This window comes from Artibeus jamaicensis, unplaced genomic scaffold, assembly GCF_021234435.1.
Source record: "Artibeus jamaicensis isolate MK-2021 breed Jamaican fruit bat unplaced genomic scaffold, CSHL_Jam_final contig_465, whole genome shotgun sequence".
NCBI lineage: Eukaryota > Metazoa > Chordata > Mammalia > Chiroptera > Phyllostomidae > Artibeus > Artibeus jamaicensis.
In genome coordinates this window covers 4,000,542-4,028,225 of record NW_026521843.1, presented here as the reverse complement: position 1 = coordinate 4,028,225, position 27,684 = coordinate 4,000,542, and the positions used below count along the sequence as shown (strand labels likewise).

Below are 27,684 nucleotides of genomic sequence, written 5' to 3'. Positions count from 1 at the left end.
CAAAGAAAATAAGATGCATGTCAACTTTAATCATTGTTTAATTTCTTCCCTTCTTTTTAACAGTATGTGATTGTAAGCAGTAAGAAGATTCTTTTCTATGACAGTGAACAAGATAAAGAACAATCTAATCCTTACATGGTTTTAGATATAGAGTAAGTGTTTTTACTGGAATATTTAGGAACTTCATTTTTTAAGTATGAGAGAGTGATGACCTCTTCTGCCACGCTGATGCAGTGTGTTAGTCGTGTGGTAGAACGCGTGCACTCGCGTAGGACAGCGCCTGCCGTGTGTCATTGCACTGTTTGTGTTTGCTTCGTGCAGGTGGAGATCTGGGGTATGAAGTAGCTAAATCATTATTTCATGTGTCTTTACTGTGTTGTTTTCTGAAACTAATCATGAAACTTTCTGACTTACTGAAAATTTCTCCAAATCTCAAGTGATTGACGTAATAGAGCAAGATATTCTTTGACTTTCTAACATGGGTCAAAGTAGTCAGTTTTAATGTCCAACTAGTATTGGATAACTAATGTAACTTGATTTTTTGATAATATTTCATTCCTTTATTAACATTTTTTATAGCAAGTTGTTTCATGTCCGACCAGTCACACAGACAGATGTATATAGAGCAGATGCTAAAGAGATTCCAAGGATATTTCAGGTAAACCTAGTTTCACTTTGTTTTTGGTTGGTTGATTCTTATTTTCTGTTTTTGTTTTTGTTTTTGTTTTCCTTTTTAGAGATTTTAAGCATTATGTGACATTAAATTCTTTTATTAGTGGGCCATCTTCAGATTACCTTTCAGTTTTAGTCCCCTTTAAAGGCGGTTCATTCTTTTGTGACATTTCATGCCTGTTCTGTCTGGATATGTCTTCATTCCTCTGACCATTTAATTTACATTTCAAAGTCTGTAATGTATTTATATCATGTTTCCTGTTTTTGCCAACCTTTTGTTCAAGTGTGCTTATGATTTTTTAAGCATTAAATTTTGTCCTTCTGGTTTTGGTTTTATGTTCTGCTCTCTAGAAAGTGAAAAAAGTTGCTCATAAAGTTAAATTTTGCACCCAGTAGCCCTTTTCTTCTGATATAAAGTCAAGCCAAAGTCTTCTTTGTACTACTTTCATTTTAAAGTTAGTCAAACCGCTGGTGTGGCTCAGTGCATTGAATGCTGGTCTGCAAGCTGAAAGGTCCCTGGTTCGATTCCTAGTCAGAGCACATGCCTGGTTGCAAGCCAGGTCCCCCAGTAGAGGGGGTGTGCGGGAGGCATCTGATTGATGTGTCTCTCACACATCGATGTTTCTCGCCCTCTCTTCCTTCCCCTCTCTCTAAAAATAAATAAATAAAATATTTAAAATTAGTCAAACCAACAATTAGTTACTGAGTCCCTTCCACGTAAAAGCCACTGTGCTTGGTGTGCTGTGGGGGAGTTCTTTTCTGGTGCTCATCCTGTTGACTTGGAGTATGTCACATACCTTCCCCTCTTTTCCTTTCTCCATCAAGTCTCCAGACACAAATCTTTTCGGTTATAGCTGTGTTTGCAGTTATCAGCAGTCATGCAGTTGCCACATCTCTTCAGGTGATTATTTTGAACACCCTTCCAGAACAATGTTCTAGCACTCCTCAAGTGTAAATTTACATTTTGCTAGCTTAATCTGATAAAACTGCTGAAATATAGTAAGATATCATGGGAAAAAAAGAAGGCACCATTTGAACAGGATTGATTCTTTTGAAATGAACCAAAGTGATGGTTTAATGACTTTTCTCATACAAGCTCATGATGAGACAGAACTTACTAACATTTGAATGTCAGATCCATTTTCTTCTTACTGAATAATTTAGGTTAATTTTATTTTATTTATATTGTGAGAATGTTATTATATACGAAATTACTTTTGTTTAGAAATAACTCATTGTGCTTTTTGGTATTTACAGATTCTGTATGCCAATGAAGGAGAAAGTAAGAAGGAACAAGAGTTTCCAGTGGAGCCAGTGGGAGAAAAGTCTAATTATATTTGCCATAAGGGACATGAATTTATTCCTACTCTCTATCATTTCCCAACCAACTGCGAGGCTTGTATGAAGCCGTTGTGGCATATGTTCAAGCCGCCTCCTGCGTTAGAGTGCCGCCGCTGCCATATCAAGTGCCATAAAGATCACATGGACAAAAAGGAGGAGATTATAGCGCCTTGCAAAGGTAAACAGCAGCTTACTTGCTCCGTCAGTATTATTTATGTTCAAGTCATTTTAAACACATTAAATTTTTTCAAATATTTTATAGTGTACTATGATATTTCAACGGCAAAGAATCTGTTGATATTAGCAAATTCTACAGAAGAACAGCAAAAGTGGGTTAGTCGATTGGTGAAAAAGATACCTAAAAAGCCTCCAGCTCCAGACCCTTTTGCACGGTCATCTCCTAGAACTTCAATGAAGATACAGCAGAACCAGTCCATTAGACGGCCAAGTCGACAGCTCGCTCCGAATAAACCAAGGTAATAACTAAAAAGGTGGTGAAGATTACAGTGTTTAGAAATATTTTGCTATTCATATTTAAACTATACTTTTTTCTAATTACAGTTTTCCTTTCCTTGATATTGTACTTAACTGTGGAATACCAAATGTTCGAAACTGTTTAAACTTGCATGTCTTATTCATTGATTTAGATGAATGTAATATAAATTTATTTACTGAATTACACACATATATTTAACTCAACCAAAAATACACAAAGGGCTCATTTTTGTCACATTTCTCTATGTAATCGTAACGTTTTAGAATTATGGGCACACTGACTAACCTAGCGACTTAGTGGACAGAACGCGCACATGGCCCTCTGAGTGTCAGGCACACACTGTGTTTGATGCTGCAGCGTCTTAACATCTTCTGTGTTGGATGATTGGGGAGGCAGGGCTGAAGTCCTACTTCTTAACTGAGATTTCTAAGTCTAAAGTAATAATTTGTCTTTGATTTAAAGAGCAATATTGATCACCTTTAAAAATGCAGGCAGTAACTAATGGGTAAAGTGGACATCCTTGTAATTGAAGAGAAGTTGGGATTATGGGGCGAGTCCAGAGAGTAGCATTAATGCACAGAAACATTTGAGGGGAGCCGGTTTATGTGGGTACATTATAGTAACGTAGTTACTCATTCAGAATAAACCATTTCTGGTCTTACTAGATACTGCAATGTTTATAAATATAGCTGTTCATGAAAAGGAAGATTTGGTTGTCTGAAGGGTACAGTGTGTACTTAGGTCAGGTGTCTAACTGCAGGTATCCTTTTTGTTCCCTGACACAGGGCCTTCAGTGTGTGAATAATGATGTGCATTGGCTGTATTCTCAGAAAACTTTTCATTCTAACCACAAACATCTTATATGAAACTTTTCTTGAAAGTAATATCTCAAGAAAATAATTTAGAATGACAAAGGTAGAATTGGTGTTACAGCAGTGAAAAATATTGAATTTTTGTGTGAGGTATGCTAAAAAATATTATGAAATTAGTGATTATGTGATAGTAATTAAGCTGAAGAAACTTAATTCAGAGATGCTTGAGGTCATTTCATGTGCCATGTACCAAACATCTAAAACTTATTAAATTTCTATTATTAATATTGTAGAACTATTAATGCATAAATGCTGTTTTAATTCTTTACCATATATAGTGCTTTACAGCTTCTGAAGTGCCTCTGTATATAACTTACTGTATATTCTCTTACTTGATCTTTACAGTACTCCTGTGGAGTATATTTGGTGTTATTTTTCTTTTTGATTCAGACTCCAGAAGGGCAAATAATTTGTTTAGTTTCAAGATTATAAGAACTCTAGTCTTTTTCATATATTTTATTCTTTTGTCCTGTTTGACGAGTTAATGATTTCACTACAAGTGATAACACGTAGGATTTGTTTATGGAGCAATGTTCAGACCTAGAGAGGCATGTGTTCAGTTGCATGACTGTTTCATGTTCATTCACTTTCCTTCTTCCCTCCTCCCCTAGTTCAGCATTATGGACTATCTGAAAGCATGTTTACTTTTGATTTTTGTTACTTTTTGTTCTGTTTTAGTTCTGGCCCTGCCCTTCAAATCATTCTTCATTGATTTCTTTTAATACATTTTACATAGCAACAGTAAGTAATAGGGATTTCTTTCACAACTATGCATGTAGATAAAACTAATGGCAAAACTGACTGTAAAATGTATAGAGTATTTTTGTGAAATTTTTTAATCTAGTATACTCTTTGAAGTTTTAAATATAAAGTTTAATTTTGTATTTTATTATACCGCTGCAATAGTATTTCCATTGGGCTTAACATCTCTGCCCCCATTGCTTTTTACCTTGTTGCATCTGTGTCTGCCTCCCATGAGTAACCTCACAGTCTGCACTCCTTTTTGGGAGTCACGTTTAAGAAGGGCACAGGTCAGAGGGTGTACACAGGAGAATGAGGGGCTAGTGAGTTGTTTGAAAGTATAACTCATGCTGCAAGTGGAGAAACTAAGGGCATTTAATTTTCTGAAGAAATTGTTTGAAAGAATGGGCGATCATAAACAGCAATAAAGATTTTTAAAGTATAAAGTACTTCTGCTTAGAAGTTATGTTAGAACAGGAGCCAAGTGGAGAGGCACATTTTTAACTCAGCAGGGGCAAGCTCCCAAGTAGCTGGAAGTTCCAGAGTGGGGAGGGTAGGCTTGCTCTAGAGCGGGCGCCCTGCCACCGCGGGCGCTCACTGACTTGGAGATGGCCCAGGCTCCCCGGTCTGTCCTGTGTAGCAGCCTGGCACTGTGCAGCGTGGCTCCCGTGGATAGCATTCTGCTCGTGTTATAAATAACACGTTCCTCCAGAAAGGTGGGCGGAGCTGTTAAAAGATCATCCCAGGAAATTTAGGACCTGAATTTCAGGTGTGTATCAGCAGTAAGTTAATAATCTAGCTGTTTATTTCTGTTTATGTAACATTACTCTTAGGACTCGTCAGTCTAGCTTTAGTTTAACTAATTACCATGGGGTCTTCTTAAAAACAAAGATTTGGCTTTGGTATATATCGTATATATATATATGATGTGATATAAATGCTATAACAGAACACCCGTACATACACCTAATCTTTTTTTTAACTTTTCTCAGTGTCTGCTTTGTTAGCAGTTGCACTGTTACATTTTCCCCTTTGACTTTTGTGGTGTCCCTGGTTCTGATTCTCCCATTAACTCTCTGTGCCACTTCCCTTTTTCTGTGGTGGATTGTTTTAAAGTGATAGTTAAATAAGTGGTAGCTATTATTATTGTTATTATTATTAACATTTTGAGGGCATAGTATATATGCCAGATACTTTCTTTAACTGTACTAAATTACCCTTACAACCACCCTGTGATTTAGCATTAATTCCCACCTAACAGACGATGAGACCGAGATGTAGACACAGTGTGCGTCCAGGGCCGCGCCGCTGCCCGGCTGCAGAGCCTGGAGTGCGGAGCTGCGGTCTAGTTCCACACTCGGCATTCTCTCCTGTACCTAACGCTCCATGGCCTCACAGCCGTGTGAAGAGAAACAAGTTGACAAGTTATAAAATGTGTGGAAATGCTATTTCCAGAGAAATTAAAGTACTGTATTGGAAAGTTAGGAAATTTATGAATAGAGTGCTGACTTTTGATGAAGACAGTTTGGGAAAACCTTAATTTGTTGCCACGCCAGACACAAAATACTGCTCTCTGCTGAGGGCTGTGTCTCTATAATTATTTTTCTTTTAAAGAGCTTTTATTTTAAATGCAATATTTAAGCCACATAGAAGAATATAATGCAAACATGCAAAAAATTCTCATATATTGAGTTTTAAGAAGTAAGGCCTTGCCAACACAGTTTGAACTAGGAATGGAGGGAACTATTATGTCATCATTATCTTCTCTTTGTTCTTTTCTGTTTCTAAATATCAGAGAATTAACAATAATTATTTGGGAAAAACTAATAAGATTATATATGACTTAAAGTGTCAAAAATTCATAAACAAAGTAGAAGAAAATATGTGTCTGATCTTGGATTGGAAAAGAACTCCCTAAGAATAAAAACAAAGGAAGAAAATAAAGTTGAAGATTGACTAACCAAAAATTAAAGCCTTGTAAATTTTTAAAACACCATATATTTGTAAAATACCATCTTTATATAGAGAGTTTTCAAAGAAATCATTAAGAAAAAGGAGATTGCCTCTTTCCAGTGTAAAAATTAGTGAGGAATATGCAGGTACTGCCATAAATACAAAGTGGCCAACCTGATTATTAAGCAAAGAAATTAAAATTAAATTAAAACTATAATGTTAAAATTATTTTTACCTGCCAAGCTGGTATAGGCTAAGAAATTTAGCGTTGGCAAGATGTAAAGAAATGGGTATTCTTGTATTCTGCTAATTAAACTCAAAATTAAATGTACCTGTTCTGAAGTAGTGTTTGCAATAAGTTTCATAGACCTGAAGTGATTAATTAAATGGAGGAGGTAGTTGAACAGATAGTTACAGTATTGTTTAAAATGTTGTTTACAGTAGATTCACAAATGTAATGGAGTAGCAAAGGAAAAGTATGGAGAATTCTGCCTGGAGACATCAAGAAAGGTGTCCAAAAAATGGAGTACCAGTAATTTTCCAGGAAAAGACACTTCCAGGCAAGAGGTGACATGCAGAGGGTCTAGGCTGTCGGAATTGTGTGTGTGTTCGCAGTGCCTGACTGGGTTAGGGAGACTGGAGTGGGGGAGGGCGACACCGGGAGAAAGCACTGAGCCGGCTTGGAAGGGACCGTATACGCTGTGCCGTAGGAGTTTTTATTTTGTTCTTCAGATTGAAGTCTTTCCATAACAGATGGGTACGTTTATCCTCGATGAGATCCTGGTCTAAAGAACTGACAGCAGAAGAAGCCAAGTTACAGAAAGATTTCTTAAGTTAAAATAACAAGAAGTAGAAGACTGGACGGGGGTGAAGGCGAGGTTTTAAGGGAAGTCTTGTCCTGCACAGCTCTAAGAACTTAGTGATTAGACTTAAAATTTGAAAGGTACACACTTCAAGGGTTTTGGAAGGAATGGAAATGCAGATTTTTCATGAAGTGTACTGAAATCGGGGCTTGAACACTCAGGAAGACCTACTTATCTCAATCTTCTGGGCAGGAGAGTTGAAGACAACCATAGCTAAAAGTTACTTTATGTGTAAGCCTATAAAAATGATGGTATACTAGGTTGTGATACATATTAAGTGAATAAATAATTATATCTGAGTTTATATGGTTTCTCAAATAATTGCTCTGCATTTAGCACATTTTGGAATAATTTGTGTTGATTTACTTTTTTAAATATCTTATTTATTTATTTTTAGAGAGAGGGGAAGGGAAGGGAGAGAAAGATCAATGTGTGGTTGCCTCTCAAGTGTCCCCTACAAGGACCTGGCTTGCAGCCCAGGCATGTGCTTTGACTGGGAATCGAATCGGCGACCCTTTGCTTCACAGGCCTGTGCTCAATCCACTGAGCTACACCAGCTGGGGCCTGTGTTGGTTTACTTTTAAATTAGGCTGATCATCCATCAACCTAGCCTGTCAGTGATTTTCAGAGTCAACTATCTGCATCAGAATTTTCTCAGGGTTTTTATTTAAACTGCAGCCCTGGCTGGTGTGGTTCAGTGGATTGAGTGCTGGCCTGCGGACCAAAGGGTTGCCAGTTTGATTCCCACTCCAGGGCACATGCCTGGGTTGTGGGCCAGTAGGGGGCACTCAAGAGGCAACCACACATTGATGTTTCTCTCCCTCTCTTTTTCCTTCCCTTCCTCTCTCTCTAAAAATAAGTAAATACAATCTTAAAAAAAATAAATTGCAAATATTTGCTCTTCAGCCCAATTATATCAGAATCTCTTGGGATGTGTCCTGGGAGTATACATTATAAATAGCGGCAGGAAAATCTTTTACACTAAAATTTAAGAACCAGTGGCAGTGATCACAGATGAGACTTTAGGGGCTACATGAGTTCCTTGGCATAGTTGATTCATGAACAGCACAGTTATTAAACCTTGAAAAAGTTACTTATGTTTTTTAAAATAAAGATGATTGCAGTGTTAGATTATGGGATTGGATTGGAAAGAAAAGACTATATATACTACTGCTCTAAGTCCATTTTATTCAGCCAGGATGACTTGCTAGTGCTGCTTATCCACCTGGTTTTCCCTTGTTCCTAGTTTTCCATGTAATGAATGCATAACCGTGGGTGACCCATTGAGCAAATAGGGCCTGCCAGAGTGGAGAAAACTATGTTAATCATTTCCCTTGTACTCTAGGGCATGTGGTACTGTTCTAGAGAGTGTGAGTGGACACTCTGGGCACTTCTGTGAGGGGAGTGGTGGCAGGTGGTAAGCTCTCATAGGTCTCAGTCGAGCTGGACGTCAGGATGGTTGCATCTTCAAAGGGACTGGTGGAGAGGAGATTGTGTCTTACCCCAAATACTGTCTTTGTCTTCAGTTCTCGAGTATTCTGGGAAGTGTACCTGGCCATCATGAGCATATGCATTTATATAAAAAGAGAAGATTTTCCTGTGTATTTCCATCTTAATCATGGTATTATTGACAGAAAGTTCACATGCTTATAGCACAAAGTGTGGTTTTGAGATTGTAGCATATTAAACTGCCATTTCTAAAGAGTGTTACAGTATAAACTTGCAAACCTCCTATTACAGATTGCTTGATTTGGCATTTAAAGACTGGAATTGGTCATTTGATGATGTTGATGGTGGTGGTGATGATGATGATGATGATGATGATGACGTTTTTGGTTTCTGAAGAAATAAATGGGGTAAATGGAAAAGTGAAAAATGAGTTATTTTAGTACTTCCAAGTAGCGCATGTGGTTTGCACTTGGGATTCATTATTTTTGACTAGTTTTGAAATTTTACTAAGTTGTTTTTAGTAGTATGTATTTGCAAAATAGTTTTCAGAAGTTTCTAACTGAAATTTTTGCTAAGTATAAAAGTGAAATGCTATGTTCAGATTCTTTATTGGCTATATATTTTTCAATACAATTGGAATTATATAATTTTTTATCTCAGGAATGAAACATGTAGAAATAACGAAAGGAGCTAATTGTGGTATTCTCTGTTTGTTCCAAAGAAACCATATTCAGAGAAGTAAAATTTACACTGTTTTCAAGTCCCTACAACTGTTAGTTTGTGAACATAGCATGGGATCCCTTCTCCCTCCCTCCTACTCTCCTCCCTTTCCTGCCTCCCTCCTCTTTGCTTCTTTCTAACTTGCAAGTGTTGAAACCATCCAAACTTTGTGAAGTTTAGTAAGTGCTGTGGAATAGTTGTTTCTGTTCTGGTTTTCTTTGTGATGCTGTGAAATGTTTGCTTTTTGGAAATTTAATGTTTCTCTTGTCGAAGAGTGCCAATGATATGCTGTGAAAACTCTTGTGCTTTTAGAAAATGTAAAATAATTTGGTTAATAGTGGCTGAAGTAGATTTCATGAAAATTGAGCCTTATAAGTTAAACTTTTTGCATGGAATGGATTTAAACTAAGGCCTGTCTTAACCTAAGTAAGCACATTGCAAAACATACTTGAGTTATGTAATACTGGGGATCTGTTTATAACCAGGATATACAGAGTATTTTTCATATATTTACTATAACAACATGTATGTTCCCATGAACATTCCTTAAATTTGACTCCTTAAAATTCCTTAAAGGAATCAAATTCCTTAAAATTAGATAGATTTTAAGGGGCAAACAGTTGAGTAGAATGTGCTCCTTAAGTCTGCTGTTCTGTCAGCTACATGAGGCAGCTGGCAGTTAAACTCCAAGTCGAACTTCGGTTCATGTGAGCTACTTTGGTGACATGGTGTCTAACCCTGACAGTTAGTTACCAGGGTTAAAATTGTGTGCTATGTTTGTAGCCAGTATGGGAAAATGTGAGAAAATACAATTGCATGTGCCTAGAAATTAGAAAAGGAACACAGTAAACATGCTTTGTGCACGATTTAGATGTTAAAGTATAGTAACTAGAAGACTGTAGAGTTTAAGAGTGAACTTGGGATGCCTTTTCAAAGAACTTAACAGTCTCTTAAATTATTGCACTATCTGGGCTAACTTTATTTTTCCTTTCTTTGCAGCTAACTGCCTTCTATGAATGCAGTCATTATTCGAGGTGATCATATTCTTCCAGTTAAAACAAGACTGAAATATGATGGCCCAAAATTTATGAAAAAGCTATATTTTCCTGAGAGACTGATATATATATATACATATGCATATACATATATATTCCCTTTATTCCTGCAATATACATTGTAAATCTCGGAGAGTTTTTGGGGGCTTCTTTGGAGCATCAGATTGAACCAATAGTGATTGGTTGGTGGAGTAAGAGTATCATACGCAACTCTTCCAAACTTGTTCCATTAGGCTCTCTTGACACTCACACTACATTGCACAAAAGGATTGAGAAGAGTTAAAGAAATCATTTTTTCAGCTCCAGCAGAGAGATTTCACCAGCGTATTTACCAGAAGAATCTGGGAATGGATTTCACTACAGAGATACAGACTGCATCAGTAAGAAGTGACCATTATACTGTGTGTGTATGTGTGTGTACATATGTGTACACACACGCACATAAAGAGAGTACTGTGATACCGTGAGAGGGTTTTGTAAACATCCCACTTTATTTTTTTATACACATTGATCAGATGTCATTACTTAACTGCAGTTGCAACTATGCACTTGTACGAAGCCATACTGTTGGGTTTTCCATCACTCATCTGCGTGCACCTGTCGGAGCTGCATGTTCATGTTACTGTAACAGAAACTTGGAGCTTAATTCTGTCAGTCTCCTAATGCTTCAGGATAGGCAACTTTATCCATTTTGAATGCCTTAATTTAATTTTTTCAGTCTTAGCCCTTTTCTGTATTACAAAAAAAACAAGTGTTTACCAGCTTGTAGGATGCAAATTTGCTTTGCAGAAGACACTAGTGCACTATTTTTACACATAACAGTCATCAGCGTCAGCCTACTTTGATTGTATAACAGAGTTTTTAAAAAATATTGGTGATAGGAACAGTAATGGATAGTATTAGAACTAATATATCTCTTATGTATTTCTATTATTCATTCAGCCCTTTTTACAGATCTCAGTGTTAGCGGGTGACTCTGAAATGCTTGGAATTTGCTGACTACCCTAGATGTGTTTTTATTTCTGGTAATAACATTCGTGACTATTTTTACATTTCACACTCAACTTTCAAAATTTATCTCAAATGTAAAGAAAGCTAAAACATACTCTAGATATATTTTAAATATTTAAATGTGATCCCTTAAACACACAATTGTGTATGGCAATATATTGGTATTGGGTTATGAAAACTGGTGATTGGAAAGAAGTGGCCTCAAAGGCCACTTGCTTTTTATTTTTTAAATGCTGTTACAGTTATGCAGGACCATTCCCGCTGTGTTTCTCACCATCCCACAGAAGTGCATGTCTTGTACTGAGACAGTGCGCGTCAGTGATAAGCATCAGGTAAAAAATTATGTAGCCTTCTATCAGTCTTTGTGTACGCGCAACACATGCACAGTTTGGTGTGATACCGAAATACATCATTTAATATTTCAATGAAGGAACGCGGACATTTCTCACGGATTCCCTTTGAGGTCAGTGTGGAGATATTTAAAGAGTTAGGTCCCCAGTTACACATACTGTTGTGGAAACTGAAGAATGGCCTTTGGTTTACCGGTGTCCAGAAACTGAGTCTTCTTCCTCTCCCGCCCGGTCTGCGTGCGCGTGCACGTGCGCTGTCTGTGCTGGATGTGGACGTGCACGCCGCAGGTGGCGCCCTGGCAGGCGTGTTCTGCAGTTCTGGTTTGGGGGCACAGATTTTTTTTTTAAAGTAAGATTTAAAAATGAAAAGTATATAAAATTTATATAGAATAAATATTTCCATTCATTAGACTTGTTAAAAGGAGACTGAATTAATATTTTATATAAAGATTTTGTTACACTATGGGAGGTTCTATCATTATTCTGAATTGGAGAGTATATATATATTTTTAATAAACTTTATTAAGGTGAAATAATTTGAAGTTTACACATGAGTAATTGAAATATTTGAGTAAAAATGACAAACGTTTAAAATTTTGAATGCTGTATATATCAGAGAATATGGAGAATCATGGTGTGATGCAACTACACATGGAATATTGAAGTGACGCGGGGAGGGGAGGTGTGCTAAGGGGTGGGGAAAATCTCTCCCATGGAGATTCTTCACATTATATGGTTTGACATAAGGATTTATAAGATTGTTTGTCCAACTAATGGAAATGTGCTTAATAAAGATTCTGATCTCGGGTAAGAATGTGCTTTTTACCCTGTTGCTGGTTTCGCGCACGTACACGCATGATGCGTGCACCTACCCAGTGTCCCCTTCCCGGCACTCATTAAATGTGACATGACTTGGATTAACAACCAGTTTGTGCTAGCTCGTTTTTCTTGAGGCCCCAAAGCTCCCGAGGTAGATACAGGTCTAAAAGTTGCGTATTTCCTCACACCTGATTTCTCCTGCAGCCTTAAATACCTCCTATTGAGAATTGAGAAGTAGTGAAAACTGGGGTTTTCTTAGTTGGATTTTTGTACTTTTGTGGGAATAGTGAGAAGTAGAAGGACACTTGTATTACTGTTGAAATTAATGTATAGTGAGTTTTTGAAAAGTATTAATTTTTTAAAAACGCTATCTAGAAGCAAGAATTTTTTAAAGATCTCTGAACTTTTAAAATGCTGTAGCTAAAGGCTAAGTACACCAATAAACTTAAACTCTAGGTTAGTGTCGTTTGAACTAACCTACGCTGGAGCTTCAGGAACCCGGCTCTGAGGATCGCCTCTGTGTCAGTTCGTCTGTAGACCCTGAAGGAGGAACGCTCTAGGTTGCCAAACCACAAAGTGTAAGAAATTATGCTGCTGTTAATCTGTTTCTAGAATTCTGGTGGTAAAATAGACACTATATATTACCTTGTTGAAACGTGCTTTGAGAAACATGTTTTTAAAACTCCGATGAGAGTAAGTCCCGTCTGTGTTGACACTCACTGCTACTGACCCCCCTGCCCTCCCTGGAACGAGGCTTCCGTGTCCCTCCGAGAAGCCGCCGAGGCTGAGTTGTAAAGCACTTTGACGGTCACACTGTGTGACAGTGCTGACTGTGATGCTGGGGTCCTCTCCTTGGTCCCCTTCCCCACAATGAGCTTTGTTTGAAATTGTAATAAGTTATGAACTGCATGGTTTAGATGATCATAAGTGTTTGATCAGCTGTCCCCTTTGAACAAAAATCGTATCTCCCTGATTTTTTTGACTCTTGCATCTTTGTAGTAATGTAATTGTATATTATGCCTGCTTTTTATAATAAATAAATAATTAAGACACAAGTATTTTCATACTTTTCCTGTGAAATATTCCTGGAATGCCAAAATTTACCCCCAAAGTTTGCCTTCTCTAGAAGACAGGTGTAAAAGAAGGGTTATACCCAAGTCATAGTGTAGGTTACAGACCCGTGAGTCTTTGACCCTCCACTTTGTGCAGGGGAAACACAGGTACAGAACTTCCACCAGCAGTCTGTCTCGGATTTGATGGTGGTGGGTCAGGGGCAGGCACCCTCCCACTACCGCCGGAAAGACGCGAGGCGCCTGTACTGTCGGTGCCGACAGGTGGTTTTCTAGAAAGCATTTCTTTGGTAATCAATGGATTCTTTCCTAGGATATGTAATGGTTATCTGAGGACAGGTTATTCACAGAGCGTGAGAGCCTTCATCTGTAACCAGGAGGTTGTTTACTTACAGGGAGGTTGTAGGGTTAAAGAGGAAAATTGTGTGGAGTACCTGGAATAGCTCAAATGTTTGTTCCCTTCCTTCCCAAAGGGAAGAAATGGAGGACTCTTCATGTAAGATAGCATATTCTTAAAGGAATTGCTTTAACGGTGAGTACTGGCGTCTCTTCGCTGCTGGGTGGTGGCACACTCCAGTGTTAGGTCCCACAGCACCTGGGGGCTGCGGGGCTGTGGCCAAGTACACGCTCCGAGCACTGACGTCACAGGCAGAGGCAGGGGGCCAGCGTCTGGGCCCTCAGCTGCTCCCCATCTCCTTTGCGCCAGCGCCGCCGCAGCCCCGTGCCTCCAGCAGAGCGACATCAGGGTAGACTGGACCTGCCCTCCCAATTCCCGGCCCTCCCTACAATCCAGCGGGAAGCAGCGAACAGAAGTTGCGCCTTCTGTCCAAAGCATCCCGAGTCTTGGTGCAGTGTCCGGGGTCACTGCTGCAGGCGGAGGGCGAGGCCGTGACAGACCCCCGGCCACAGGGCTTCTGCTCAAGAATGGCACTTGGGAGACCCGGACAGCGGGAGCACAGCCCCCAAGGCCTTTCTGGAAGCAAAGAGGCACAGGGGCGGGGCCTTCTGGGACCCGAGGGCTCGATCAGTCCCAGCTAGGAGAGCACTGGGCAGAGGTGGTGGCAGCTTCCCGAAGGGGCAGTCTCCTGCCCCGGCTACAGGGCTTGGGGTGGCGACCACAGCTGCAAGTTTCTCCTTGGAAATGCTAAGGAGAATCTGCTTCCTCATCCTTCTGGTGGGATGGGCTGGGCGGGGCGGCCGGGGGCGGGCAGAAAGGGGACCTGCTGGTGCGGACGAGGGAGGGGAAGCCTAGACCCTTAGAGTCTGGGGGGCGGGCTGGGCCTCAGGGGGCGGGACCACCCCGGCAGGGGGCGGGGCGAGGGCGGAGCCTGCGGGGCGGGGCGCGGACCCAGGCTGTGCGGAACTGGAGAAGGGCGGACCCCAACTAGGGCGGTGGCTGGCTTCAGGGGAAGGCGGAAAGACTGGAAGAACCTTGCGGCCGAGTGTTGAGCTGTTGCCTGTCTCGCTGCTCCCGGGTCCACGGAGCCCCACGCCCCACGAGACGCGGGCGCCATGGCCCTGGGGCTGCTTGAGCTCTGCAACTGGAGCACGCTGGCGGCGTGCACGGCGCTCAAGCTGCCACAGATCTCCGCCCTGCTGGCAGCGCGTAGTGCGCGGGGCCTCAGCCTCCCAAGTTTGCTTCTGGAGCTGGCCGGGTAAGGGCCCTGGTGGCCGGGGTGCCCTTCTTCCCTCGCCTCTGACTTCCGGGGGTCCGGAGAGCCGCGGGCGTAATTAAGTAGGGGCGGTGGGAGCGGGGCCGGGACCCTCTAACTCTGGGGAGGGCCCTTCCCGGGGCCACTCATGGCCCCTCGTGCTTTCCTGCCCACCAACTGGAGTGGTCAGGCATTGACCGCACACGCCCACTTAGCAGAGGAGGAAACAAAACACCTTGTGAGTTGTTGCTCCCCGGTGAGTGGCAAAACCAACCGCCTGGCTCCTATCCAGGCTGCTTGCCCCTGGAAACTCATACAGTCAGCTGTTGCATAACGACGTTTGGGTCAACAGTGGGCCGCCTATCCCATGGTGGTCCCATAAGGTTAAAATGCAGCTGAAATGCTTATGACGCCCAGTGGCCTCTTAGCCATGGTAATGCCATAGGGCCCCGCACCGCTCACTGGTGTGAGGTGATGCTGGTGTGAGCAAACCTACTGTACTGCCTGCCACTCGTGTAGAAGTACGGCAGGTACAATCAGAGCCGTGGGCCGGCACCGGCTCAGCCTGTCTCAGGGCGCACGCATCACAGAGCACCCTCCGATGGTCACAGGAGGAGGGAATGGCCCAAGGATGCGTTTCTCAGAGAACCCCTCTCCTCAAGAGGGGTGTGACTATCCATTCCCAAACCCACCCCCACCTTCACTCCCTATCTCAGACCTCAGTTTCCTCACCTGTCAAATACAGGGCTGGACTTTTCCAAGGCTTTTTAAAGCCTTGTAGCTTTTTAAAACTGCATGTCGTGGGGTGGGGCGGAGGGGGGGGCGGATTGGGAGAGTGGAGAGAGCTCTTTGGAGGCATCGAGTGGAGAAGGGGCACTTGATTCCGTTTGTGAAAGGTGGGCGGAGTCCAACAGAGGCTGCTCCTAGAGATGGTTCATCCCGTCACAAATCCAGGGGTGAGGGCCCTGGCTGGTATTTAAAGATCCAAATGCAAATTTACGGCGGTAAAACTAGGTTGGGAAAACTTGAGTTAGTGGAAAAAACTGGCATATGAAACCCAGTGAGTGGTCAAGCACCTCGTCCTGGCTGGGCCAGGTCCTTCCCACTTCTCTCTTGCCAGCCCCAGCCCCCAACCTAGCATATCCCGTTCCCCCCTACCCTCCCCCCCCACCCCGGGGTCTGACAGGCATTGCAGGCTGGAAAGGAGGGAGGCGGAGGAGACCTGGTGGTGGGTGGGATGAGGGGCCCAGGCCCCGAGGGGACCTGCTCTGGGCTCCCACCCAGTGAGAGGCTTTGTCTGGAAAAGCTTGGCCGAGGGGAGGATGTGTGGCCCCTCGCAGGTTTGCAAGTGACTCTACCACATGGGACCCCGGGCTGGATGGCTGGGACTGAAGAGTAGAGAGGGGTCCTGGAGGACAGGGACACCGGCTCAAAGTGGCCCTCGTGTTTGGTCAGGTGAGGGGGACGGTGAGGAGACGGAGGGCATGTGCCGGAGGGCGGAAAGCCAGGGAGAAGGGCCCCAGTCCCCAGGAGGGTCCCTGAGCAGGGGGAGATGAGGCTGGCCCCGGTGGCGTGTAGGGGAGACTGATGTGCCTACAGAGCCAGGAGCCTGCCCACACCTCGCCACTCCGTCCCCAAGACCCAAGGGGTGAGGGCTCAACCTTCACCCAGCCCGTCACCTGTCTCACTGTATCTGACAGCATGTCTGAAGGTGCTGTCAGATACCTTTACCTGAAGGTATCTGACAGTACCTTCACCAAACCCAGCCTTCTGGCAGTGGGATGCGGCTCCCCTGGACGAGTGGCTTGTCCTAGGGTCCTGCAGTGGGCAGCTTGCACTTGGAGGCTGGGGGCCTGCAGAGTGACACTAGTGAGAGGACTAGGCACAGAGGGGACCCCCAGAGCTGGCCAGGGTCGGGGGTGCTTGGGGGTCAGGGAGGGGCCCGAGCAGGCTGCCGTCATTTCTGCTCTCACTGGGGCAGCTCCTCCGGGCAGCTTCGGGGGCAGGGAGCTGGGGTTTGTCTCCTAACCCTGGTCAGCGGATTGCTCTCTGCAGAAATCGTTCGTAAGTGACTCTCCTAAGGAACTTGACAGAGACTGTGTAGATTACGCCCACAGCCCAGCCAGTACTGGATGCTCCCAAAATCGTGGCGTTTGTTAGACTAACGTTCCATCCTTTTCTCAGTCTCCCTCCTTGACTTGTCAGGTTGTGCCAACCAGCCTGTGCTCCTGGGTTCAGGTGTGCCCTCCCTCTCCCCAGGTTCCTGGTGTTTCTCCGATACCAGTGTTACTATGAGTACCCGCTGCTGACCTACCTGGAGTACCCCATCCTCATCGCACAAGGTAACCGAGCCCTCCGTGCCCAGTGCGGCCCCGGGCCCCTCCCCCCTCTCACCAGAACCTTCTCCTTCCAGATGTCATCCTCCTGCTCTGCGTGTTCCACTTCAACGGGAGCGTGTACCGGGTGGCGCCCTACCTCGCCCTGTATCCTTCTGGCCTCGGGGAGTCAGGGACGGGCCCCGGGGTGCTGCCCGCTAATAGTACGCATTAGTCAGCGGGGCCCTTTACTGGAGACATGCCTTTTTGGTTAAACCCGAAAGAATCCACCCTGGCTGGTGTGGCTCAGTGGCTTGAGTGCCAGCCTGTGAGCCAAAGGGTTGCTGGTTCTATTCCCAGTCAGGGCACACGCCCGGGTTACGGGCCAGGTCCACAGTAGGGAGCACACAGGGGGCAATCACCCACTGATGCTTCTCTCCTTCTCTTTCCCTCCCTCTAAAAATTAATAAGTAAAATCTTTAAAAAGAAAACAGTATACATTATTCAGCAGGGCCCTTTACCAGATACGTGGCTTTTGGGTTAAACTCAAAAGAATCCCAAATGCAAGACTCCATGTGAGCGAATATGTCTCCACAACCCAGAGATGCTGCTAATCTAGCCACCCTACAAAAAGGACATCTCTGGGATCTTAGTGGCTGCTACTGGTGGTCAAGTGTCAGAAACTGTCAGGAATGAATGGAATGAGGTGCAATGGCAAGGTATTAGACAAAAAAAAATACCACAAAAGTTAATTTAAAAAGTTAAATTAGAGACTTTTTAAAACCAAATCGCATCTACCCAGCTCCAGGCTGCCTTTTTGGTGTTGACCTGTTTGCTAGTAGTTAGTCTACTGACTCTTAGCACAGAGCACTGTCTATTCCAGTCCCTTCATTTAAATAATGCTCCTAATTATAATTGCAGCCACCAGTTGGGTCCCTGCAAGTGAGCCCCAAGGCACTGAGTAGGAAGACAGGGCAAGGAGTGTTAAGTCCATTTTGCAGATAAGCAAACCAAGGTCTAGAGAGAAATGAACTCGCCCAGGGTCCCAGCAGAGGTCATGGGCAGCCCCTCACTGCCTGGCCACTCCCACTCCTGTGTCTGCTGCTGCGTCTGGCCGTGCTGTGTGTGCACTTCAGCATCCCTGAGCCGGGTGGCAGGCAGACATCCCTCCTCCCAAGTGCCCGCTCCTCAGTCTGCACCGCAGCACTTCCACGTTGGAGTTAGTGAAAAGGGGGCAACCTGTCAGTACAGGGTTTCACGGGCCACCCGTTTTGCAGGAGATGCCCACTTTATAAAGTCAGCCCCTCTTGTCAGCGCTTAATGTGACATGGCGTGGGTGACTTCCTCGCAGGTGGGGACGAAGCCAGAAGTTAAAATCATCTGGATGTCCCCACCCCCAGGATCAGTGCACCACCTCGGAGTTCTCTGTACTTTCCTTCCCTGATCTGCTTCTGGTCCTTGGACTCCTAGTGCTTGACACTGGTTTTGTCTTTTCCGACTCTGACAAGGTCCTGCAGAGCCGCCCCCCCCCCAACTTGGCAACTCCACACTTGTAGGTGGAGCCTTTTGGGCGCGGGGCGCGGGCTGGTGGAGCCGCCAGCTCAGCCACTTCCTTAACGCTCGGTAAGATTCGTGGCGTCGTGGTTCGTCCTCACCCTGCAGAAGTGGATCATAGACCTGGCCATGGTGAGTCCCGGCCGTGAAATAGCAGGCTGTCACTCTGTCCCCTCCCTGCTGCCCGCCCTGCAAAGAACTCGATAGAGCCAGTGTTCACCTGCTCGGTTTGCGCTGTGCCAAAGGACCGTGTGGAGAAGTGCAGTGTTCTCAAACAGTAAAAGACGTTCTTCTTACTTCACTGTATGGAAAGTTTTTTGACTTTCGTTTTTGGGGTTTAGAGAACCAGACTGGGGAGGCACTTTGCAGCAGTACAATGAAGAACTGAGTGTAAGATAAAGAGCTTCCTGTCTGTGTAATAATTACATATTGGCCACATACTCATTATTTTGTTAAATTTGTTCTCCCCCTCCCCCCATCTTCCATCCTCTTTGGAAGAGGGGACTCCCTGTGCTTTTTTTCCTTCCTGGGTAAGGGCCAACCACCACCACCACCACCCCCCCCCCCCAGAACAGGATTCTGAGGGTGGGTCAGGAAGCAGTTCGCCACAGACCTCTCTCCCAGGCCGCAGAAGCCAGCGCTTCCTCCCAGCAGGAAGGGGCGGAGCCAGCTGACTGGTGGTCACAAGTCACTGCCCGCCACACCCAGCTCACGAATTTCTCTCCCAACACCTTGTCTGTGACCTGTTCTGGGAAGGTGGACTTTACTGTGTTGGGTTTCAACCTAGCGACACAGCAAATAAGTAGGGATGCTGGTTTGCAATGAATACTTTTTTAGTATAATTATGTCCCAAATATAGTATGGGACATACTTATGTTAAAAAATCATTTGTTGCTGACCTGAGAGTCTAATTTGACTGGGTGCCTGGTATTTTTATTTATTAAGTCTGGCCACCCCCCAAAAAAGGCTTCCAGGGTCTCAGGAGCTGCTCCTCCAGGCCGTGCGGCCGTGGCTCTGCACTCTGGGCCCATACAGACCCGGCAGGACTGGGTTCAGAGGTCACAGGGTTTTTTTTTGTTTCTTCTGTGCCCTGAGTTCTCGGTGAACGAACTTGGCTCCCTAATAGTTCATAAAGTAGTTTCCTTTTCCCCTCGTTGAGTGCTGTTGTGGTCCCCGCTGGCTTCCCGGCGCCTACTCCGTGGCAGACACGGGGTGCTGGGGACGAGATGTTGGCTTGAAGGTGGTGGAGCCACAGAGATGAGGAAAAGGCCAGGAAGTCAGAGCTGACACAGTGACTTTAAGAGCCTGTCGGCTCAAAGCAGCATGGCCTCCCAGTCCCGAAGCACAACACCGGATACAGACACACAGGACTTCCTCTGATTGGCAGGTGGGGGTGGATGCGCCCGGGGGGCCAGGCCTGACTCCCCCCTCCCTCCCGTCTGCACACCCGCTCCAGGCCCCGGTTACTCACTGGGGTGGAGTTGGCAAGTTCTACACCAATGTCTCACCGCCGCATTCTTTTCCACTAAACTGGGTTTTGCCCTTGTACAAGTTGGTCCTTAGTTGGCCTGGAACTTCAGCTTCAAAAGCGCTTTCCGACTCCAGTGCTCTTTTTTTTTTTTTTTAAATGAAGGGACTCCTAACTTTCTCTCTGCAAACAGAGAATGTTTTCCTAACTTTTATCTGCAAACAGAATTTCTGCACTTTGATCAGCGCGGCCAGTAAGTTCGCCCAGCTGCAGTGTCTGTGGAAGAGCCGTGACTCCGGGGCGGTGAGCACCCTGACCTGGGTCCTCGCTTCCTACACCTGTGCCAGTGAGAACTGAACTCCACAGAGGGGTGGGGGGCCCTTCCCAGCATCCACCCAGCAGAGCAAGGTCCCTGGGGCAGGCGTAGGCGGGGGGGGGGGGGCGGGGGGGGGGGGGCGGTCAGTCCAAGCTCTAGTCCTTTGCAGGTAGCTGTTCAGACAGACCCCCTCAGGGAGCCCACAGGCGCAAGGCTGATTTAACGCCGACTGCTCTCCATTTTCTGCCATAGCCCATCATCCAGGCACTGAAACTAAGCGAAAGCACACCTTTCACCCCAAATCGAGCATCATTTTGAGTCCTCCCTCTGTTCTTTGAAAAGCATCAAGAGCATGATCGTATTGAATGCACCGCCTTGTTTTAAAATGTTGAATCTTTATGATGTGGCACAGCCCCCACCCCGCTCCCCTGGGTGGCACCCAGTGGCCCTGCCGGAAGGGCAGCTGTTGGGTCAGCAGCTTCAGGGCTGCTGGCCGGAAAGCAGGGCTGGCTCCGGTGCGTTTTATGAAGTCTGGTGCTACTCGGTGTTCCCTACCACCAAATCTTTCAAGAATGGTTAGCATACATCCCTGTATTTAAAATGGGAGGACATAGCTAAACACCAAAATGTCTGAGAAGCGAGTTGCTACTTATGGCTTAATATTTTCTTTTACAGCAAGAATAATAACGACCTTGATGACCACCAATGATCTCACAAGTAAGCCCAACGTTTTCCTGCCCATTTTTGGTGTGGGGCCGGTTTTTGCCTCCTTCACTTGTAAGCGCCTTAGGGCTTAACGGATAGAGTCACTTGGCGCCACCCAGAGGCCAGTCCCGGTATAGTCCTGCTCTCCGGCAGCGTGGTTCCTGCTGAGAACTCGCACACCCTGGTCGCCCGCTGTCTCCGTGGACATGGAGCCCTCCGGAATGCAAATGCACGGTTGTCCCACCATGCATTACTGGAAACTAGTGTGAAATGCGCTTTGAAAGAACAGGACGGGGTGGGCACACAGCCAAGCGTGTGCGTTGTCCGCGCTAGAGAGAGTGCCCAGAGGGCTGGAGGGGCTCAGCAGGGCCGAGGAAGGAGGAGCCGGCCACGTGGCCCAGAGCCTCGGAGAACTGCCTGCCAGCGCCAATGGACTGGCCTTTTAAAGCACAGGGGTGACAGACTCATTTGACTGTGTCCTAGCTTTTTTTTTTTTTTTAAGGGATACTGTGATGGAGAAGATACTTGGGTTACCCTGAAAAGATGAGTAATTCCTTAGGCTGAGTTTTAACTCCCATAAAAAGATTCTGGGAAAGGATTAGAACAGGTGGGGTCACCCAGTCTGTGAAACAGGCCCCTGGCACACAGACCCCTTCGAGGTGAGCGAGCTCCTGGTTATTCGAGGGGCGTGGCCACAGAGCAGCAGGAGCACCCCAATTCCTTAGTGAGGTTGAAGCTTTGGCTCCCCTGAAGTCCCTCAGCTCAGAGAGGGGTAAAGGTGCTGGGGTCAAAGGTCAACCTGGGTCAAGTGAAAGGACACAGGCCTTTGCCCCAGGACCTGAATTCTTGGCATGGAAAGAAGAGTCAGACATACTGAAACCAGACTGACCCACAGACCGGAAACTAAGCTTTGAGGATGGAGAATGTGTGTGTTGTGACTTGTTTTGTGTCTAAGGTGACCGTGGTTCCTGCAGGTGATGGGTGGGTCGGGAGATGGCCTTTTGAAACAGCCTGGCTGGCGCAGGGGGTGCCTTTCACATCACACACCTTCTCCATCAGGGAAGCGCTCCCCGAGTCCCCATCACTTCTCTGAAAGAGCCGCATTTTCAGGGTCAGCTCAGTGTGAACTACGCTTTGACATTTGCTCCCGTTTTCAGAATGATCTTAGCAGAATGCTCTCTACGCCTTTGGTGGGGTGTTCTGACACACCACTCACTGCCCTGAAAATGAGCAGAGTGGCTTTAAAAAGCCACAGCGCCAGCCGCAGCCAGATCCCTCCAACTGAAATGTTGGCAAAGATAAATTATTACTCACGAAGTCAGGCCAGGTGGCCAATGGCAGTCATGATAGGAGCAAGATCATGTCTCCAGAAATACCTGGAACCATAGTTGGAACTAAAGTTGCTCAAGTTCATTGTTGGGGGGTGGGGGGTGAAGCCTATTGAGCTCCCTGGAGCAGAAGGACTTTGTTCACGTGAAAACCTCATTTAATGTGCACTTTTTCTCTTTGTGACGGCTTTCAGTCCTCACACGTTTCGTGGTCATGCTGGCATTGAACCTGTGGGTGACAGCGACAGTGCTTCGCTACAGGAGGCCGGTCACCAAGGCTGAGTGATGGGGACGAGATTCTCACGCCCAAAGCGAAGGTCGAATAACCGAACCGAAGGAAAGGACACCTCATTGCTAAGTCAAGTCTTTTAAAAACCTAGTCGGTCATTTCAGAGCCTTCGAAGCCCAAGGTATTTAGACCTGAGCGGTTCAAACTCTTGTGTGAACGGCTTTCGCACCCGCCCACCCCTTCAGACACGATTGATGCAGATTGTCCAAGAACTCAGTCTGAAATCGCTTTGACCCATAGAAGTCACGGTCAAGTTCTCTCCAAAGAGCTAAGTACGTCTGCTTTTCAGCTTTCAGAATCTTTTAAGAAATAAGCCTCTCCCCAGCACAGATGAGCCTGGAGTGGGATTTGGGTCGGTCAGAAGTGGAATTGTAATAAATGACGAGGGTTCGCCTGCGGGGACTAAGGTCTGATTGGAACGCAGGTGTGAGAGGGTGGCCTTATTGTATCGAATCCAGTATAACAGCTCCTTCTCGTGTGTACCAGGGCAAGTGAGCATGCACCTGGCTTGAGCTCGTGCACCGAAGCGGTCCTTTCTCTTCCTCCTGTGCCTCCCAGCAATTCCTGAGGATGCCCTGTGGGGAAGCAAGTCAAATGCTGACGCAGGCGCAGTGCTGACGTTTTAAAAGGGCCACAGCCTCACAAGGAACCATGATTAGAACTCAGTGTAAAATAGAGCTCACCTCGACCAGGTTTTGTGTGTTGAAAATACATGCAGTGAAGGCTCTTTCTGGGTTCCGCCAAGTTCCTCTGGCTTTTATTTTCATTTAGGTAGCGTGTTCGAAACATGACAAGATTATTGTACGCTGGGTTTTTCTATAAAAGTTTATAAACCCTAACTTTTAAAAGCTCTCTTTCCCCTTACAGTTGAAGGGCGTTATTCTAGTGTGTAGCTCTGCAGTTTGTAAATGGTATTTGTTAGATGTTTTGGGTGCCTTTGTAAAATAAACTCGTATTTTGAACTCTTGAGTCTTAAAACTGTTTTAATGTGATTAGTTTTTAGCTACGTAAAGTACCATTTAAAAAATATAAGTCAGCTAATCCTAGACTCCTGCTGGGAACCTGCAGGGAAACATAGTGTCTAAAAAGTAAAGAAATCGTTCAATCGGGGCTCTGTCTGTCCCGGGGGTGGCCAGGACCTGGGCCCCAGGACCAGCTGCCCTCCCTGTTTGTTCGGGGACCTCGGGGTGGTGGAGCCCTCCTCCTCCTCTGTGGAACAAGCACTGACCCCTGACGGGTCAAGGACAGCAGCTGCCTGGCGGGGTCAGCGGGCAGAGGCGGGGCCACAGGAGGTGGGTTGCTGCCTGGCCCTGAGCTGCTCCCTGCGCTGGCTGCTCTGTGGGACTCGGGTGTCAGGCCACCTCCACTGCCTTTGTGGCATCAACCCTGACAGGCCTTTCAGCCTTGGGCCATCCCTTACCTTCCTAGGCCTCCACCTTTTGAAATGCGGATGATTGTACTCCACCCCCTAACGTTACAGAGAGGTGCACAGTAGGTGTTCAGTAGGCGGGACTCCCTCCCAGGCAGAAACTGGCCAGGCCTCACTGGGATTCGTGGGCACCGGCTCTGCTCCCGATGCTGGTGGGGTGGGGGCAGGGCCCTCCAGGTGGAGCTGGGCGTGGGCCCTGTGGGAAGGTGCTCAGGTTCCAGTGCCACCAGCCCCACTGGACATCCTGTCACATGTGACCCGATGGCCCCGCTGTGTCCTCTGGAGGGTGAGGGGTGTCGGGATGGGTGTGTGAGAGTCTCTGTGTGTTTCAGCAGCGCACACCCACTGGCATGTCTCTCCGGCCTGTGACAAGGGTTGCCATCTGGAGGGACTCTTTGGGACGATGATAGGGCCACGGGGCGGGTCAGCCGCAGGCTCCCCTGACCCCACACCCACCGGGCGCAGCCCCGAGCCCGTCTTCTCCCCCTAGATGGGCTGCAGCTCGTCTTCCAGCTTCTTCTTCCGGACGCCCTCCACGAAGAAGAAGTCCAGGCCGATGAGGGTCTTCCCCAGGGGCGTGTCCAGCCTGCTGCCCACGGCCCGGTTCGTGGAATGGGGGACAGTGTCGGAGAAGAGAGGTATGTGCTCCGGCAGCGTCACGGGCTCCTTCTTATTGCCCTGAGGAGAGGGGACAGTTCATGTCACACGGGGAAAGCAATAAGACCCCGAGTCACCTGTGGTGGCCGTGCCACAGGTTCTGTGGTTGTTGTTGGTCTGTAAACAGACCTTTAATTAGCATTGTCATGGCAAAGAGTCACAGGAAGGGACGCTCGGGGCACAGCCCCCCTGAGCTGCAGGCGGATGAATCAGAGTGAAACTGGTCACTGCACACAAGGGCAGATCCCCTTGAACCCCCCCCAGAGCCCGGAAGAATTAAAGTCTCTCCACTGAGAAGAGCACCAGGTCTTGAGGGGCAGAGCGTGGCAAGACCGCTCGCCCGGGGGCGGGGCTGTGGGGGCCGTGGGGGAAGTTTTGGGTTTCAGTGAATTTTTATTTGAAGTTTCAGATACACAGAAAAGCGCGTTAAGTGGTAACTGTGCAGCCCCGCAGACTTGTGCAAAGTGAACACGCCTGTGCCCGCCCTGCCCCCCCTCAGGATACAGCAGGTCGTGAGTTGGATTCCCCGGGCAGAGCGCACGCCTGGATTGTGGGTCTGGTCCTCAGTCAGGGCGTGTGTGAGGGGCAACAGAAGGACTGGCCTTTCCGACATGACAGTTCTCTCCCCCCTCCCCCCCCCTAAAATCAATAAGCCTATCCTTAGGGGAGGATTTAAAAAAAAAGAACAGAGTGAACTGGTTGAGCCTGCTCAGGGTGGGGACATCCCCCGGGAGAGAAGGCACTCCAGTGGGGTTTTGGTGGGAAGGGCATTTCAGGCAGGGAACAGCATGCACAAAGGCATGGCTAAGAGAGTGCGGGGCTCAGTGTGGGGTGAGCAAGGGAGGCAGACCTGTTGAAGGATTTGAAGCCAAAGAGAGACACGGTCAGGTTTGCATTTAGGAAAATTACTCAACAAGGGGAGACCAGAGGTGGTGCTCTTTGAGGCAGGAATCCGTTTACCAAGCACTTTGCCCCGACTCATGCCGAGTGGGGCCCACCACACCTCGCCACTCACTGCTGACCGTCCCAACAGGAAAGATGAGCCCCGTTTCCAGTCGGCTCATCTTAATAAAATCAAGGAACTCTGGGAAAGATGAATTTCTAAGTGCTCCGTGTAAGCATTTTCTTCCGCACCAGACTCCGAATTTCTTGGAACAAGCCTGCGTTTGTTCTGGCCCTGTGCGTCCCTGCCCCCGGACCGCCCCGGCCCCTGGCCCAGGTTCAGTGAGTGAAGCGCGTTCCCAGCGCAACCACAGAGAATGGGGACGGACAGATGGAGGTGCAGTCTCACCATGGGGTCGTAGTCCCTCAGGAAACTCCAGTTCTGGGCCCTGGAACGGAAACGCGTTGGCAGCACCGGTCACTTAACCACCGTAGATCGTTTGATAGATCATTTTAATCGATTTTGCACCATTTAAGTGATTCCGAAGACTCGTAGTAACAAGAGTCTCCTCTGCCCCAGGCCTCACAGCCCCGGAGCTCCATGGTGCAAGTCCCTGTCTAGTGTTTTCTCTGTTTCTGCACTTGCTTCTGGCTGCCCCGACCCAGGAATGAGGCTCCGGGAGCCTGGTGCCCCTGCAGCCCAGCTGGGCAGCTCCCGGAGGAGTTGCTGGGTCCAGCGGCTACACGAAGGGACAGTCCTGCGTTAGCGGACCCCTGCCTGCTCTCCCTCCCGCTTTCTAGGCCCAAGTCGGGGAAGGCGGGGCTCCCCCCCCCCCAGGCTTCCTGCTCCTCGGCCAGGCATGTTCCCATCCACGCACTTGGCCTGGCTTCCCTCTCACCCTCGGTCTCTCTTTCCCCAGAAGCTTCCTGGACCCCGCTAGGGGGTCAGGGGAGGAGGGCAGGGGGGCAGGCACTCACCAGCGCTGCTGGCTCCGCTTCTCGGCCTCCAGGAGCTCCCTCCACAGCTGGTCCCGCTGCACCCCGTCTGCCGCCAGGGCCTCCTGCTCAGCCCGCGGGGCCAGGCCGCCCAGGGCTCTCCTGCCCACTACAGGGCCATGCCGGGCGGTGGGGAAGACCAGGGCTGGTGGCCCGGTGGAGGGCAGCTGGCACCCAGCTGGTGTGGTTTTCTGGAGCCCAGAGATGGGGTGGCTCCCCATGGGTGCAAGTGTGTGTGTGTGTGTGTGTGTGTGTGTGTGTGTGTGTGTGTGTGTGAGAGAGAGAGACAGAGACAGAGAGAGACAGAGAGGGAGGAAGAGACAGTGAGAGGTGCACCTCTGCCTGAGCTGGGACCTCTTCCGGGGCTCCCCCTTCCTCCTGACACCAGGGGAGCCTGTGAAGAGTCAATGCCCCTCTGGACCCAGCCCTCCAGGCCCAGAGGAGAGCCGCTCTGGCCAGCTGTGTCTGAGCTCCTGCCTGTGTTGACGGTTGCCCCGGGAACCAGGCGGCTCCGCCTCTGTGTGTGTCTGTCTGTCTGCCTGGTACATCTGAGCCCCAGGGTGGGGTGGAGAGAGTTCCTGGGGCTGCGCCAGGCCCAGTTCGGCTGCCCCTCAGCCCTGCCCCCTGCCCCTCAGCTGGAGACCTGAATACAGCGTTGAGGAGAAAGAGGGGCCACAGGCC

General features: G+C 47.2%; 3 protein-coding genes across 6 annotated transcripts in view; 2 read left to right on the top strand and 1 right to left on the bottom strand.

Annotated features, from left to right (window-relative positions):
• ROCK2 (Rho associated coiled-coil containing protein kinase 2) overlaps positions 1-12,447 on the top strand; it is a 103,959-nt gene extending 91,512 nt beyond the window's left edge. For 2 of the 3 annotated variants that reach the window (XM_053666897.1, XM_053666899.1), the window contains 6 exons: positions 64-152; positions 580-658; positions 1,930-2,191; positions 2,276-2,489; positions 8,679-8,794; positions 10,107-12,447. In XM_053666897.1, coding sequence (XP_053522872.1) covers positions 64-152; positions 580-658; positions 1,930-2,191; positions 2,276-2,489; positions 8,679-8,781 — 747 coding nt within the window. In that variant the 3' untranslated portion in view covers positions 8,782-8,794; positions 10,107-12,447. The remainder of the gene's footprint in view (positions 1-63; positions 153-579; positions 659-1,929; positions 2,192-2,275; positions 2,490-8,678; positions 8,795-10,106) is intronic. The other variant, XM_053666898.1, reaches the window with a different exon arrangement.
• Positions 12,448-14,772: 2,325 nt separating this feature from the next.
• Positions 14,773-24,001, top strand: SLC66A3 (solute carrier family 66 member 3). Of its 2 annotated transcripts, XR_008392002.1 has the most exons (8): positions 14,773-15,067; positions 17,324-17,406; positions 17,478-17,547; positions 19,008-19,065; positions 20,627-20,747; positions 21,393-21,434; positions 22,945-23,311; positions 23,526-24,001. XR_008392002.1 is itself a non-coding variant. In XM_037151793.2 (7 exons), exons 1-7 carry the CDS (start codon positions 14,925-14,927, stop codon positions 23,034-23,036), a joined length of 609 nt encoding a protein of 202 aa, XP_037007688.2. In that variant the 5' UTR covers positions 14,773-14,924; the 3' UTR covers positions 23,037-24,001. The 2 variants fall into 2 exon arrangements, 1 of the variants encoding a protein (XP_037007688.2); XM_037151793.2 differs by having other exon boundaries at positions 22,945-24,001.
• An 832-nt stretch (positions 24,002-24,833) lies between these two features.
• On the bottom strand, positions 24,834-27,224 carry CUNH2orf50 (chromosome unknown C2orf50 homolog). The gene is made up of 3 exons (XM_037151864.2): positions 26,986-27,224; positions 26,417-26,456; positions 24,834-25,146 (listed from the first exon to the last, which is right to left on the bottom strand). The coding sequence occupies exons 1-3, from the start codon at positions 27,222-27,224 to the stop codon at positions 24,955-24,957; spliced, it is 471 nt and encodes a 156-aa protein (XP_037007759.2). The 3' UTR covers positions 24,834-24,954.
• Positions 27,225-27,684: the final 460 nt, after the last annotated feature.